This window comes from Lissotriton vulgaris, unplaced genomic scaffold (assembly GCF_964263255.1).
Source record: "Lissotriton vulgaris unplaced genomic scaffold, aLisVul1.2 SCAFFOLD_1424, whole genome shotgun sequence".
Lineage (NCBI taxonomy): Eukaryota > Metazoa > Chordata > Amphibia > Caudata > Salamandridae > Lissotriton > Lissotriton vulgaris.
In genome coordinates this window covers 92,076-106,337 of record NW_028252076.1, presented here as the reverse complement: position 1 = coordinate 106,337, position 14,262 = coordinate 92,076, and the positions used below count along the sequence as shown (strand labels likewise).

The 14,262-nt window shown below is 55.7% G+C and overlaps 1 protein-coding gene across 1 annotated transcript in view; it reads left to right on the top strand.

Moving 5' to 3' along the window:
* The window catches only part of LOC147662684 (ATP-dependent chromatin remodeler CHD2-like), a gene marked incomplete at its 3' end in the record, with an annotated part of 564,171 nt that overhangs the window by 513,005 nt on the left and 36,904 nt on the right, over positions 1-14,262 (top strand). The window contains exon 14 of the mRNA XM_086950980.1: positions 10,748-10,891. Coding sequence (XP_086807106.1) covers positions 10,748-10,891 — 144 coding nt within the window. The remainder of the gene's footprint in view (positions 1-10,747; positions 10,892-14,262) is intronic.

The following is a 14,262-nucleotide window of genomic DNA, read 5'->3' as shown; positions in this document are numbered from 1 at the left end:
GCACAGGGGTTTGGTCCCAGCAGCCTTGACAAGGGATACTGTCCTCCAAATTGCAGGGAAGACAGTTCGGGCCTCTAGGGAGCCACAGAACCACCACCTGTGTTGCTGAGCCTCAAGATGTCCATGGGACGTCAGGAGCAGCAGATCGGTCAACTTTGTTGCAGTGCCTGGAGATGCAGGGGAGTGACTCATTCACTTAGAGGGAGATTTCTGCGGGTGTCCTTGATGCTCACCGTACTTTTGGAGAACCTGGATGAAGCACAGACACAGACGATGCAGAAGACTTGAAGAACAGAGAGACCAGGAGCAGCAGGAGTCTTCCACTGGAAGTCCAGCCAAGTCCAAGTGTTCAGACGATTGAAGAGCGATGCGGATTCAGGGTCGAGTCTTGTCCCACGACAAATCTGTGGATCCACCCACAGGGGAGCCCTTAAGTACCCTAAGGAAAGGGTTGGGATGACTCGGGGTCCCTCCCAGACGAGAGCTGGACAAACGGTAGGATACTCCCCTGTCATCGCACCAGAGCAGAAACGAAGGGTTCCTGAACTGGCTCTAACTGGAGTATGCAAGGAGGGCACTGTAAGAACTTGGGGCACCAGCTGTCAAGGGGGTAGCATTGCTCGAGCAGGAAGGCAGCCAGGGGCTTGCGTGTAAAGCCGCTACTTAACACACTCATCCAATGAAACACACAGTGGCGCAATAATGGAGACCACACCAGTAGTTGTATTTGAAAAATCAAGATCTTTTATATAGGCTTTCAAATAGAGCGATGCATTATTGATTCATTGGCATTTCAGGTAAGCATTTCATTAAGACATTTCATGAATCACGTTCAGGTTGCATTTCCTAGGAATGGGTGAACATTTCATTAAAACAATAACCTGCTCATCTAGCAGCGAAACACTAACTAACCCCGCCTGTCGCATCATACTCTCTGACAGGCAAAGGGGTATTTGTATTAACCTGGAGGATCCTACAAGAAGCGACTATAGTAATGCGTTTAAGTAACACATCAAACCTCTCATGGACGCTTTTCCTTAAAGGTAATAAAACATATCGGCAAGTACTTATCAGTCTAACAAGGAACTCCAAAGAACACAACCTTTAGTCATTTGTGACAAGCCTTTCTTCTTGTGAATACCGGTCGGCTTGCGACCTAGATCAGATCATCAGAATACTATGGAAGCCCACCTCTGCAAGAAAATTCAGTACAGTGAAGTGAAGCTCCCTCTCATTTCAGGCTTGTAAATATGGTGCACTATGAACATTTCAGGCTTGTAAATATGGTGCACTATGAACATTTCAGGCTTGTAAATATGGTGCACTAGGGACAGTGTTTAATCCTCCAACCTCCAAACTCTTAAGGCACATTAGAAGGGGCCAACAGGACCCAGTCTCAGTTAACCCCGGGGGAGGGGCGAACTCGGGCCTCTCCCAGCCTACCGCCCTCCTCCCCAGGGGGTTACCTCACTTCTTCGGCCCTACGGGGCCCTTGCGGTGGCTTGAGGTGGAGGGAGGAGCTTTTTATCCAACCGGGCTCGCATGCTGCCCGGCGCAGTGCAGAGACTGTCGCACAGCACCGGCCCGGGGCAAGGTGACACAATGCGGGGCAGAGCGGAGGGGGCACCGGGGCTTCTCCACCACCCCTCCGCGGCGAATCCAGCTCTTCTCCGGGTGCCAGCGCTGATGAGGGGCTCGTTTGCAGCCTCCAATAGCTGTGCGGCTCTGGCGGGGGCGTGGCCGGTGACGCGGTCGCGCTCCCAGTCACGTGAGATGGAACAGCTTGCCTTCAGGCCTACGCAGCCTGGTCCACGTGATGCGGCGGCCCTCTTCTGGCACTCGGGGGCCGCCGAGGGGGAAAGCAAGTGACGGAGTGGGCTCCGCTGGGGCCGCGAGACCCGGTGCAAGGGCAGGCAGCAGCGCTGGCGGCCGGAAGCGCCCCGGGCATTGATGGAGCGGCGCCAATGCCGCGCTCGTCACAGGATTCCCTCAGGCGCCTCAGAGGAGCGCAAGGTACAGCCCTTGGGAGATGCTTCACAGCGCTAGGCACGGCAGGGCAAGGAAGGCCATTTCAATAGTTTCCGAAGAACAGGCAGTCTCTGGCCATAGCGCTTGAGGAGGGGACCATTTATAGCGCTTTTCAAGTGAGACAGCGAGCAATGCAGGGGGGAATGGAGGGCAGAGAGTCAGTCAGGGGGGAGACAGGTGGGGCGGTTAGACCCCAATGCAGGCAGGGGTTGCGCAGGGCCGCACAAGTCCAGTACCTGGTCGATCCCCCAGCGATCTCTGGTCACAGGAAAGTAGACTTCTTGGCGCTTGGATGGTTCTGCGCCCTTAGTTGCTGGTTACTTAAAGTTGCTGAGAGGGGGGGGGGGGGGTTCTGAGTTGAAGGCTTGATGAGTTTTTCCTCAGTCACTGCAGATGGACCCTGGCGTTCCCTACCACTGGGCCAGATCAGGGGGCTAGCTTAGGACACCTCACCCAACTTAAGAGGCAGCACCTAAATCCTGTCACTCCCATTAGCATAGGTTCCTCACTAGGCCCTCCCGCCTAAAACTCCTGCGTGGGTTCCCCAGGTCAGTGATGCCCCAACTGACTAGAAAGTTTCCCTCCCTTTCCTTATATAGTGTCAGTTGGCAGTTGGCAGTGGCAGTTGGTGCCTCCCCTATTCTGGAAGGTTCCAGGAACTTCCCTCATTCTAGCTATGGGCAGGCTGGTATGGCAACATTGTTTAAGGGTTCCAGCCAGCTCCTGGCTACTAGAGTGCGCCTATACAGACCACGCTGCAGTAGCAGGGATCAGTGGGGAAGAGAGCACCTGCACCCTGGCATTGATTAGCAATGGGAGAGTGCCCAGAGTCCTAAAGCCAACAAAAAGTAGGTGGGAAAAATGAGGCAAGGGCAAACAAAATCACAGGGAAAGACCACCCTAGGGCTGACAGGTCTAACAGGCACCATTTGTGCCCTTTAAAGCAGTCTGGTGGTGCTGGCAAGTGACCCTAGCCCAATACACTAAGTCCTGTCTGGGAGGTGGTCACACCTCCCTACAACAGGAAACCTATTATTCTATCTGAAATTTAAAGTGAGCTGTTGATTGATCAGAAGTTCATTTTGGCATAAATCAATTAGATAAAAAAAGAGAAGAGCACTGTGTCAGAAAGGGCAGCATTTCTTTCCAGATGCATTGCTTCTATCAATTTTTTTTAAGTTTACCTAAAAACCACAAAGATAGACTTGGATATACAAATTACAAAATAAGTGTATCTAAGCCACTTCTCAGCGTAGATGTGTTCATACGCTCTGTGTGATTCGGGCGACTAGAACACATCCTTCGATAATTAGGTATCTGAAAGAGACAGTTAGTTATAGATTCCTTACCTTTAGAATTACCCTCAGGCATCAGACTAGGTCCGGAGAATTTTTTTCTTACCTGTACTCCTGCACGCCGGTTGTTGGCGTCGGTCGACTTCGCGTCGGTGTCGTGGTCGCCAGGATAAAGTTGCGGTGTCTGCTTAGATGCTGCCCCTGCTCACTGATGTCAGTTCTTTCTTTTTCCAAGTCAGCCTAGCACAGATCCGGAGAGAGCTAACCCTTTAGTGACTAAACTTTTTCAACGTTTTGTCGACTTCTTATTTGAGTCTTCGACTCATGGATTGCAAGGGATGTCCCATCGTCGGTCCGGCCTCAAGCCTTGCCAGGTCTGTCACAGACTGATGTCAGTGAAGGACCCGCACCTTGTGTGCCTTTGGTGTCTGGAGCACGGCCATGACCCGAAGTTGTGCTCAGACTGCCTGGCCATGAATCCAAAGTGTTTGCGGGAGCGGTCCTGAAAGCTCTTGGAGGCCTGGCGGTCAGCTCTGCATACCTCCCGGTCTCGTTCAAGTGAAATGTCTCAAGACCGCTCGCTGAGCTCCCACACCTCGGGTTGTTAAGTTATGCTATGCAGCAGTGCTTAATTTGTAAAACAATAGGTGCCAGGGCCCTCCTCAGGAGGCCGCCCCTGCCGCTTCTGCCAATGACAGTACTTACACAACTACTAGCCATCTCACTGCATGTTACATTTCAGACTGTTTGAGGCCCCCAAAGCTAAAGGAGTGGCTTAGGAGGCAAGTATTAGTTGTTTTAATGTCTATTTGCTTAATAAACAACTGTTGTTGTGTTTATCTCTATATTACACAAACAACGCCACCAGCTGTCCTAAGTCCCGGTGTTCTCAATTAAGCGTCGGTACCGAGCATAGGAAACCACCAGCTCAAATTAAGCACTTCTATGCAGATATGTAGAGTGCACTATCTTCCGGAAGGGTATCCTGCCGCTGAGAAGATGTGAGTCTAGCCAAACCTAGGGCCTAGTGAGACTTATAAAATGGCCAGGTCTTCAGCTTCTTCTGTCTGTGGTTGCAGGTGGGTCCATGCTTTAGGAGTAATGTAGAGGAATATTCAACCTTCGGATCTGGTTTTCTGTATTCGTGGGACATGTGCGATTGAGAGTTTGAACAAGCAGAGGTGTCTGGAAGGTTTGTGATAGCAGATGCGATTGTTGAGGTATGCTGGGGCAGTGGAGCTCCTTCAGATGTATGTGGTGTGATGCGAGTCTGGCTTGGGAGATTGAGAGTGGTTTTGGTATCTGAGTTCTGAATGGTCAGCAGCCTTCTGCTTCAGAATTCCGGTGTACCTCCTACATCTGAAAGAAACACGTTAGTGTTAGATTCCTTACCTTAGAATATCCCCAGGCGTCAGTCTGGATCCGGAAATTTTGCGTAGCAGTACCCCTGCGCGTCGGTAGGCGTCGTCTGCAGGCGTCCCCTGCGGCTCCGCGTCCGTAGTCGGCGTCGTGCGCCGTGATGACGTCGTTGGAGTATATAGACGCCGCCTCCGCGCGCTGACGTCAGTTCTTCTTTTTTCCGCGCCAGTGGACGCAGATCTGAAGAGCAGTACTCCGGTCTTTTGACCAAGTTTTTCGAATTGTTATTTCACTCTTTGTGCCTGATAGGATGCCTGGGTTCAAGCACTGTGATGACTGTGAGCGCACGATGTCGGTCACAGACCATCACCGCCTCTGTCTCCGGTGTCTGGGCCCCGACCACGACGTGGACTCCTGCGTCGACTGCCGGGCCCTCACCAACAATGCTAGGCGGGAGCGGTCCCGCAAGCTACTGGAGCTCCGGGTGTCGGCCCCACGTCGGGATCGGGAGCGGTCCCGGTCCGGCCGGAGGTCGAGAGAGCGTTCGAGGGAGCGGTCGCGGAGCCGCGCCGAGCGTTCCGGAAGTCGACACCACTCGTCAGGCTCATCAGGTAAGAAGCACAAGAAGTCGGGGCGTCGTCATCGTACCCCCGACTCCCCCCCGACGCTCGCGCGATGCGGCCGGGGGCTCGGGTGACCCCAACCCCGCGGCTCCGCGAGAGTCGCCGGCGCGGCCTGCCTCATACCCTCCGGTCCCTGGGCACGGCGCGACGCCTGAGGAGATCGAGGCGTTCCTCATGGCCATGAGGGCGCTCGGTTCTCCGACGGGGCCTACGGCGCCTTCGGGCCCAGTGCCACCGTCTGGGGGCCCTAGCGGTTCGGGTGTCCCTGCCTCGGCGCCGTCGGGTGCTCCGGCCCCGGCGCCGCCGACGGCTCCGACCCCGGCGCCGCAAGGGCCTTCGGGATCGGCGCCGGCTGGTCTTCCGGCCTCTCCGGCGCCGTTACCATCGGGGTTACCCACGACGCTGTCCCCGCGCGGCGCCGGTTCTCCGGTGCCGGCTCCGGCCGGCAACGGGGCTCCGACGCCAGCTCCGGGCGGCGCCGTCCCCTTACCTTCCCCGACGCCGGACGCGGAGTCGGACCGGCGTCGCTCGACGCCGGGCTCGGCGCCGGTGGGGCCCATGAACCCCGAGGAGCCGGTGTACATCGTTGACTCCGAATACGGAGAGGATGAAGAGTTCGGTGAAGGTTGGGAGGGGTCCGAGGACCCTCTGTCACGCGAGTGCCAGTATGACCCGGACTGGACAGGTGACTTGGGGGATGCCAGTGGTCTGGACGACTCTCCTAACCCTGGTTTGATCTCTCCTCCATCCGTGGCATCGGTGGAGGGAGCTGCATATTCAGTGGTGCTGATGAGGGCTGCCAAGGCCTTACACCTTGAGCTCCCCGTCGCGGCCGTGAGACCTAACATCCTCACTGAGGTCTTCAAACCGCAGTCATGCCCACAGGAGCCACTGCTGCCGTTTAATGAAGCCTTGTCAGACGTTCTGTTGGGCACGTGGTCCAGGCCCGCTTCAGGTGCGCCTGTTGATCGGAACGTGGCCAGGCGCCACCGTCCTTGTCCGGACAACCCCAAGTTCCTGTCTACCCACCCCACTCCTGAGAGTCTGGTGATCCAGGCCTCGACCTCCCAGTCCGCATTCCCGTCGGCCCCGCCCGACCGGGAATCCAAGAGGTATGACCAGTTTGGCAAGAAGGTCTTCTCGTCCATTAGTTTGGGCCTGCGGTCTTGCAACACCGCTTGCCTCTTGGGCCGCTACACCCACTCTGTGTGGGATACGGTCGCGGAACTGCTGCCAGAATGCCCCATGGAGGTGCGGGCAAAACTCGGTCAGGCTGTGGCTGAGGGCCGAGATGCAGCTAAATATTCGATACGGTGTGGTCTTGATACGACCGACTCTCTGGGCAGAGCTATGTCAACGACGGTGGCGATTCGTCGCCACGCCTGGCTGAGATCCGCCAACTTTTCGGCAGATGTCCAGAATACGTTGATGGACATGCCGTTCGATGGCTGTCACCTGTTCGGTGATAAGGCGGACCACGCGCTGGAACGCTTCAAGGACTCCAGGGTCACGGCCAAGTCCTTGGGTCTCTCGACCCAGCGTCAGCAACCGGGTTCGTTTCGTCCCTTTCGTGGCCAAGGAAGGGGCGCCCCCACACGTGCTGCCAGCCGCGCGCCGCAACAATCCTTTCAGCGCGGTGGCGGCCGTGGAAACCGCCGTGGTGGCGGTCGGGGACAACGGCGGGGTCAGACCACACCTCCCCCCGCAGCATCTGCCTCAAAATCCTCCTAGTCCGTGCTTTCGGCCCCATGTGACGCCAGTGGGTGGCAGGGTTCGCCATCACCACGCTCACTGGCGCACGATAACTTCGGACAGGTGGGTGCTGCAAATCGTCCGAAGGGGCTACTCCCTCCCCTTCGAGACCACTCCTCCAGCCATGCCACCGCAGAACCACCGTGTGTCGGGGGACCACTTGACACTTCTGCAGGAGGAAGTTACGGCCCTCTTGGCCAAGGGGGCCATCAAGCGCGTTCCTGGGCCAGAAGTAGGGCGTGGTTGTTATTCCCACTACTTTCTGGTACCCAAGAAGGACAAGGGGGGCCTACGTCCTATCTTGGATCTAAGGAACGTCAACTGCTTCCTCCGGAAGGGGAAGTTCAAGATGTTGACGTTAGCTCAGGTCTTGGCTGCTCTAGACCCACAAGACTGGATGGTAGCGTTGGACTTGCAGGATGCCTATTTTCACATCCCCGTCCTGCCGGCCCACCGGCGTTACCTGCGGTTCACGGTAGGCCAGGAGCACTTTCAGTTTATCGTGCTTCCCTTCGGCCTTACCAGCGCCCCACGGGTGTTCACAAAGGTGATGGCGGTGGTCGCAGCCCATCTGCGCAGGTTGGGGGTCTCAGTCTTCCCCTACCTAGACGACTGGTTGTTGAAGGCGGGCTCGCCCCAGATAGTCGTCCACCACCTTCAGATGACGGCAGACCTCTTGCACGACCTGGGGTTCTCCATCAATGTGCCGAAATCACACCTGTGTCCCTCTCAAAAGCTCCTTTTCATCGGAGCGGTTCTGGACTCGGCGCAGTTTCGGGTTTATCCTCCGGAACGGCGGGTCCGGGATATTCAGGCTTTGATTCCCATCTTTCAGCCGCTATCCCGGGTTTCGGTCAGGTTGACGCTGCGGCTGCTGGGACTGATGGCTTCCTGCATCCTTCTGGTGCATCACACCCGGTGGCGGATGCGGGCTCTGCAGTGGGACCTGAAGTTTCAGTGGGCCCAGCATCAGGGCAACTTGTCCGACCACGTCTTGATCTCGGAGGGCACTGCGAGACAACTACAGTGGTGGCTTACGGACTGCGATTGGGTCAGAGGCAGATCCCTCTCCCTTCCCCAACCGGAGCACGTTGTCGTGACGGACGCGTCCCTCCAGGGCTGGGGTGGCCACTTGGGAGAGGCAGAGATCAGAGGCATCTGGTCTCCGGCGGAGTCCCGGCTCCACATCAACCTGTTGGAGCTGCGGGCGATTCGTCTAGCACTGAAGGCATTCCTCCCCTTTGTCAACGGGAGTGTGGTGCAGGTGTTCACCGACAACACCACCGCCATGTGGTACTGCAACAAACAGGGCGGAGTGGGGTCGTGGACCCTTTGCCAGGAGGCTCTGCGCCTCTGGCAATGGCTGGAACGTCAGGGCGTGACTCTGACGGTTCAACACCTGGCAGGTTCCCTGAACGCCAGGGCGGACGAACTCAGCCGTCGGTGCTCGATGGATCACGAATGGCGTCTGAACTCGGACGTGGCGCAAGGTCTCTTTCTGCGATGGGGAGAGCCTTGGTTAGATCTATTCGCCACAGAAGAGAACGCGCAATGTCATCAGTTCTGCGCGTTGGAGTTTCCAAGACGGCACTCGCACGGCGACGCCTTTCGGCACGAGTGGAGTTGCGGTCTGTTATACGCCTTTCCGCCTATACCACTTCTGCCCAGAGTGCTGAAGAAGATCAGGCGCGACCGGGCCCAAGTCATCCTTGTGGCCCCGGACTGGGCTCGAAGGTACTGGTATCTCGAGCTACTCAGCATGTCAGTCGGTCCCCCGATCCGCCTGCCCCTTCAGGAGGACCTTCTGTCGCAGCAGCAGGGGACGGTTCTCCACCCGAACCTGTCCAGTCTCCACCTCCATGCTTGGAGATTGAGCGGCGGCAGTTGAGGCCATTTGACTTGCCTCCTGAAGTCTGTGATGTAATTCTGGCAGCCAGGCGTCCCTCCACTAAGTCGGTATACTCCTGTCGGTGGAACAGATTTGTGGCATGGTGCACAGCAAAGGCTGTGGATCCACTCTCTGCCCCTCTTTCCGAGGTTCTTCTGTTCTTCTCTCTCTTGCCCAGCAGGGCTCTGCTCTGGGCACTATCAAGGGCTACCTTTCTGCCCTTTCAGCCTTTTGAAGGCTTCCTGATCAGCCTTCTTTGTTCAAATCCCCGATTGTAACTCGATTCTTGAAGGGCATCACTCACATGTTTCCACCTGTTCCGTTTGTGATGCCTCAGTGGGATTTGAACCTGGTTCTGACCTTTCTGATGTGTGCTCCCTTTGAGCCCCTTCATTCTTGCCCTCTCCGTCTCCTGACTTTAAAGACGGCTTTCCTGGTTGCCATCACCTCTGCCAGGAGGGTGAGTGAGCTCCAGGCTCTTTCTGTCAAACCTCCTTTCTTGTCCATTCATCCTGACAAGGTGGTTCTGAGGACTAGACCTTCTTTCCTGCCCAAGGTTGTTTCGGCCTTTCACATCGGGCAGTCCATCACCCTCCCTTCCTTCTTCCCGCCTCCGCATCCTTCAAAGGATGAAGAGCGGCTCCATCGTCTGGACCCAAAACGTGCGCTTTCATTTTATATGGATCGCACACGCCAGTTCCGGGTGGATGACCAACTGTTTGTTGGCTACGTGGGTGCGAAGAAGGGACGGGCGGTCCATAAACGGACCATCTCTCGATGGGTCGTTCTCTGCATCAAAGCGTGCTACTCTTTGGCTCGAAAGGAGCCTCCTGTTGGGCTAAGGGCCCATTCCACTCGGGCCACGGCGGCTACTACTGCCTTGGGCCGGGGAGTCCCTTTGCAGGACATTTGCCAGGCGGCTACGTGGGCCTCGCTGCACACTTTCGCGAGGCACTACTGCCTGGACAGTCAGGTCCGGAGGGATGGCTTCTTTGGCCGTTCTGTCCTCCAGGACTTTCTGGTGTAGGAATGTATTGGTTCGCAGACCCACCACCGGGGTTGGTATTGCTGGGGTATCTATTCTAAGGTAAGGAATCTAACACTAACGTGTTTCTTTCAGATGAACAAGTTACTTACCTTCGGTAACGATATATCTGTAAGAAACATTAGTTAGTGTTAGATTCCTTACCGAACCCACCCATCCTCCCCGTTCTGCGAACTGATACCTAGGGTTAAGGACATCCCTTTCAGGGCCCTAGTTTTACATGGCACCAGTGTTGGTTCTCTCATGGCTCTGCGTCTCCTGGCGCGGAAAAGCTGTGTACAAAGAACCTACGTCAGCGCGCGGAGGCGGCGTCTATATACTCCAGCGAGGTCATCACGGCGCACGACGCCGACGACGGACGCGGAGCCGCAGGGGACGCCTGCAGACGACGCCTACCGACGCGCAGGGGTACTGCTACGCAAAAGTTTCCGGATCCAGACTGACGCCTGGGGATATTCTAAGGTAAGGAATCTAACACTAACTAATGTTTCCTACAGATATATCGTTACCGAAGGTAAGTAACTTGTTCATTACTATTCCACCCTCTCATTCACTTCCCTTATTCTCCTTACAAACAGGCTCTACAGATTTGAAATGAACCTGTTGGAAATATTGTAACTGAAATTCCTCTTTCTCTAAACAAGGATTTGGTTGTAGATGCACTATTTAAATGTGTTATTGTCCTCTCTTGATTAATGCTGAAGTACTGCTTTTTGCAATAAATGTGAAATTAAAGAGTGTGCTGCCTGTTTCATAGGAAGATGATTTGGAAAAGAATACAGTTAAGAAAAAGCAGAAAAAGAAAGATAACAAAGAGAATAAGGAGAAGAAAACACCTGTGAAGAAGGATGTTAAGAAGGATGTTAACAAAGAGAAAAAGCCAAAGGAGAAGAAGGAAAAGGTATGTTCAAAAAGAAACACAGTACCATAATAATCCAGCATAGTATCAGGAACCTCCTGTACTGCTACACAAAGCAATGATTGAGAACATCAACACAAGTTTCCGTGAGAAGGGTGCCGCTTTCCAAACGTGCCTGGTCCTTCCATTGAATTACAAATTCACTGTGCTAAATATCTAAATATGTGTATAATTTTTCTTGATTCTGACCAAATACTAAAGCTTTTCAGTCAAGACAATTATAAACACAAAACCTCTGACTCTGTAGGGGATCCCAGGATACCTGTGTGTCCTAACTATGAATATTAGCCAGGAGCATGAATGACAGTGGTGGCATTTCTCAGAGTGATAGCATGACATATGACAATTGGTGTCACCATGTCACGTCACCTGACCCTTTTTGCCCCTAGAGTAGAAACCAGACAATCTGCTAATAATTTCCATAAAAACTTGATTAGCCCCAGTACCCATACAACATTTGTTGTTTATACCTAACTGGTGTGAAAATCTTGAAGACAAAACTGTCAATCAATCAATCAATCAAAACATTTATATAGCGCACTACTCACCCGGAGGGTCTCAAGGCGCTTGGGGGGGGGGGTCCGCTACTGCTCGAACAGCCAGGTCTTGAGCTGCTTCCTGAAGGCGAGGTGGTCTTGGGTCAGGCGGAGGTGGGTCGGGAGGGAGTTCCAGGTCTTGGCGGCCAGGTAGGAGAGGGACCTTCCTCCTGTTGTGGCTCTGCGGATGCGGGGGACGGCGGCGAGGGCGTGGCTGGTTGATCGGAGCTGGCGTGTGGGAGTGTAGAAGTTGATGCGGCTGTTGAGGTATCTCGGGCCTTGGCTGTGTAGGGCTTTGTGTGCGTGGGTGAGGAGACGGAAGGTGATTCTCTTGTTGACTGGGAGCCAGTGCAGGTCTCTCAGATGTCCGGAGATGTGGCTGTGTCGGGGGATGTCGAGGATGAGTCTGGCTGAGGCGTTCTAGATTCGCTGGAGTCTCTTCTGGAGCTTGGTGGTGGTTCCGGCGTAGAGGGTGTTGCCGTAGTCCAGTCGGCTGGTGACGAGGGCCTGGGTGACCGTCTTCCTGGTCTCGGTGGGGATCCACCGGAAGATCTTACGTAGCATGCGCAGGATATTGAAGCAGGACGAGGAGACGGCGTTGACTTGTCTGGTCATGGAGAGGGAGGAGTCCAGGATGAAGCCCAGGTTGCGTGCGTGGTCTGTTGGTTTGGGTGCGGAGCCCAGGGCGGGTGGCCACCAGGAGTCGTCCCAGGCGGAGGGCGACGAGCCCAGGATGAGAACTTCCGTCTTGTCTGAGTTCAGTTTCAGGCGGCTGGACGTCATCCATTCGGCCACGTCTTTCATCCCTTCGTGAAGGTTGGTTCTGGCGGTGGAGGGGTCGTTGGTGAGGGAGAGGATCAGCTGTGTGTCGTCGGCGTAGGAGATGATGTTGAGGTTGTGTTGGCGTGCGATGGCCGCTAGGGGGCTCATGTAGACGTTGAAGAGGGTGGGGCTGAGCGATGATCCCTGTGGTACGCCGCAGATGACTTCGGTGGCTTCTGATTTGAACGGGGGTAGGCGGACTCTCTGTGTCCTTCCAGCGAGGAAGGAGATGATCCATTCCAGAGCCTTCTCTTGGATTCCGACGTTGCTGAGGCGCTGCACTAGGGTGCGGTGGCAGACAGTGTCGAATGCTGCGGAGAGGTCTAGGAGGATGAGGGCCGCTGTTTCTCCGTTGTCGAGCAGGGTACGGATGTCATCGGTGGCAGCAATGAGGGCGGTCTCAGTGCTGTGGTTGGCCCTGAAGCCCGACTGAGATGGGTCGAGGGATCCATTCGTCTCGAGGAATGCGGCCAGTTGCTTGTTGACGGTCTTCTCGATGACTTTGGCTGGAAACGGGAGGAGCGAGATGGGGCGGTAGTTTTTGAGTTCGGTGGGGTCCGCTGTTGGTTTCTTCAATAGAGCGCTGAGTTCGGCGTGCTTCCAACTCTCAGGGAAGGTGGCGGTGTCGAAGGAGGTGTTGATGATGTCTCGCAGGTGGGGTGCGATGACAGCGTCGGCCTAGTTGTAGACGTGGTGAGGGCAGGGGTCGGTGGGCGATCCGGAGTGGATGGAGTTCATCGTGCGGATGGTTTCTTCGGTGCTGATCGGGGTCCAGGCGCTGAGGGTGGTGGTGGGGGGCGTTGGTGCGGTTGTGGGGAGCGTTGGTTGTGTGCTGAAGCTGTTGTGTATGTCAGCGATCTTGTTGTGGAAGTACGAGGCGAGGGAGTTGCAGAGGTCTTGCGATGGTGTGATGTCGTTGTTTCCGGCGTTGGGGTTGGAGAGCTCTTTCACGATGTTGAAGAGTTCCATGCTGTTGTGTGCGTTGTTGTCCAGCCGCTCCTTGAATGCTGTTTTCTTAGTGGCGCGGATCAGTTGGTGGTGCTTCCGGGTGGCGAGCTTGAGGGTGGTCATGTTGTCTGGTGTTGGGTCTCTTCTCCAGGCTCTCTCGAGGGCTCGGCACTTCTTCTTGGAGCTCTTGAGTTCGTCAGAGAACCAAGGGGCTTTCTTGCTGCCGGGTCTGCTAGGCGGGGTCCTCAGTGGGGCGAGGTCGTCTGCGCAGATGCTGATCCACTTCGTGAGGTTGTCGGCGGCCTGGCTGGGGTTCGCTGAGCTGGCGGGAGGGTGCTGGCTCAGGGATGCGGCGAGTTGGTCGGCCGTGATCTTGCTCCAGCTTCTTCGTGCAACCTGTTGCTGGTGGTGGTGGATCGTGGTCCTTCTGAAGCTGAAGTGGACGCAGCTGTGGTCCGTCCAATGGAGTCTGGTGGCGTGGCTGAAAGCGATGTCCTTGCTGGATGAGAAGATGGCGTCGAGTGTGTGTCCGGCGTAGTGGGTGGGCGTGGTCACCAGCTGCTTGAGACCGAGGTTGGCGAGGTTGTCCAGCAGGGTGGTGGTGTTGCGATCGTTGATTTTCTCCAGGTGGAAGTTGAGGTCCCCGAGGAGGATGTAGTCGGCGGAGGAGAGGGCGTGCGGGCTGATGAAGTCGGCGATGTCTTCGCTGAAACGCGTGCGTGGTCCAGGGGGTCTGTAGATGAGGGTGCCTCTGAGGGTGGTCATGGGATCGGTGTGGATCTGGAAGTGCAGGTGTTCGGCGGTTGTGAGGGTGTCGTCGGAGTTGCTCGAGATGCGGATGGTGTTCCTGTGGATGATGGCGATGCCTCCTCCGGTCTGGTTGCCGCGGTCTCTCCGGATGATCTTGTAACCGTCTGGGATGGCGATGGCGATGTCGGGCGCTGAGGAGGCGTTCATCCAGGTTTCCGTGAGGAAGGCGACGTCTGGTGATGTTGTGTCGAGAAGGTTCCAGAGCTCCACGGCGTGTCTGTGGACGGAGCGGATGTT